General features: G+C 56.3%; 1 protein-coding gene across 1 annotated transcript in view; it reads right to left on the minus strand.

Moving 5' to 3' along the window:
- The window catches only part of SLC27A5 (solute carrier family 27 (fatty acid transporter), member 5), a 10,849-nt gene that overhangs the window by 7,537 nt on the left and 2,538 nt on the right, over positions 1-774 (minus strand). The window contains 2 exon segments of the mRNA XM_015560798.1: positions 1-2; positions 5-99. The exon segment at positions 1-2 is cut by the window's left edge and continues 130 nt beyond it. Of these exon segments, the coding sequence (XP_015416284.1) occupies positions 1-2; positions 5-99 (97 nt within the window).

Below are 774 nucleotides of genomic sequence, written 5' to 3' on the forward strand. Positions count from 1 at the left end.
CAGCGCACGTGCTCCGCCTGCAGCTGCGGGAGGATCTCCTCCAGGTTCTCGCGGAGGTCTGCAGGGACGGACCGGAGGGGAAACTGAGGCAAGGCCCCCCTTCCGGGTGGCGAGGGGAAACCCAAGCCGCAGAGGGTGCAGCCGGCAGAGGACGCTTCTGCACTTTTGTAAAGAACCCATGGACCGGCCGGTGTTGCTCAGTGGATTGAGCACCAGCCTGCGGACGGAAGGGTCTGGGTTCGATTCCCGTCAAGGGTACCTGCCCGGGTTGTGGGCTCCACCCCCAGTTTGGAGCGTGCAGGAGGCGGCCGATCCATGATTCTCTCTCATGGATGTTTCTCTCTCCCTCTTCCTTCCTCTCAGAAATCAATAAAAAATATATATATTTTTTAAAATAAGGAAAAAGCAGCCCTCACCGGTGTGGCTCAGTGGATAGAGCGTCAGCCTGAGGACTGAAGGGTCCCAGGTTCGATTCCGATCAAGGGCATGTACCTTGGCTGCGGGCACATCCCCAGTAGCAGGTGTTCAGGAGGCAGCTGATCGATGTTTCTCTCTCATCGATGTTTCTAACTCTCTATCCCTCTCCCTTCCTCTCTGTAAAAAATCAATAAAATATATTTGTTTTAAAAAAAGGAAAAAAACAAGCGAACAAAAAAACACCAAACAAGCCTCCCGGCGCCCTCAGCATTACTTCCCAGCCTGTGGGGCGAGCGGGCTCAAGGGGCTCCCGTGCGGCCCCTTCCTGGCCCCTGTGCCCCCCCGCCCGGTGCCCTC

This window comes from Myotis davidii, unplaced genomic scaffold (genome assembly GCF_000327345.1).
Source record: "Myotis davidii unplaced genomic scaffold, ASM32734v1 scaffold936, whole genome shotgun sequence".
NCBI classification, from domain to species: Eukaryota; Metazoa; Chordata; class Mammalia; order Chiroptera; family Vespertilionidae; genus Myotis; species Myotis davidii.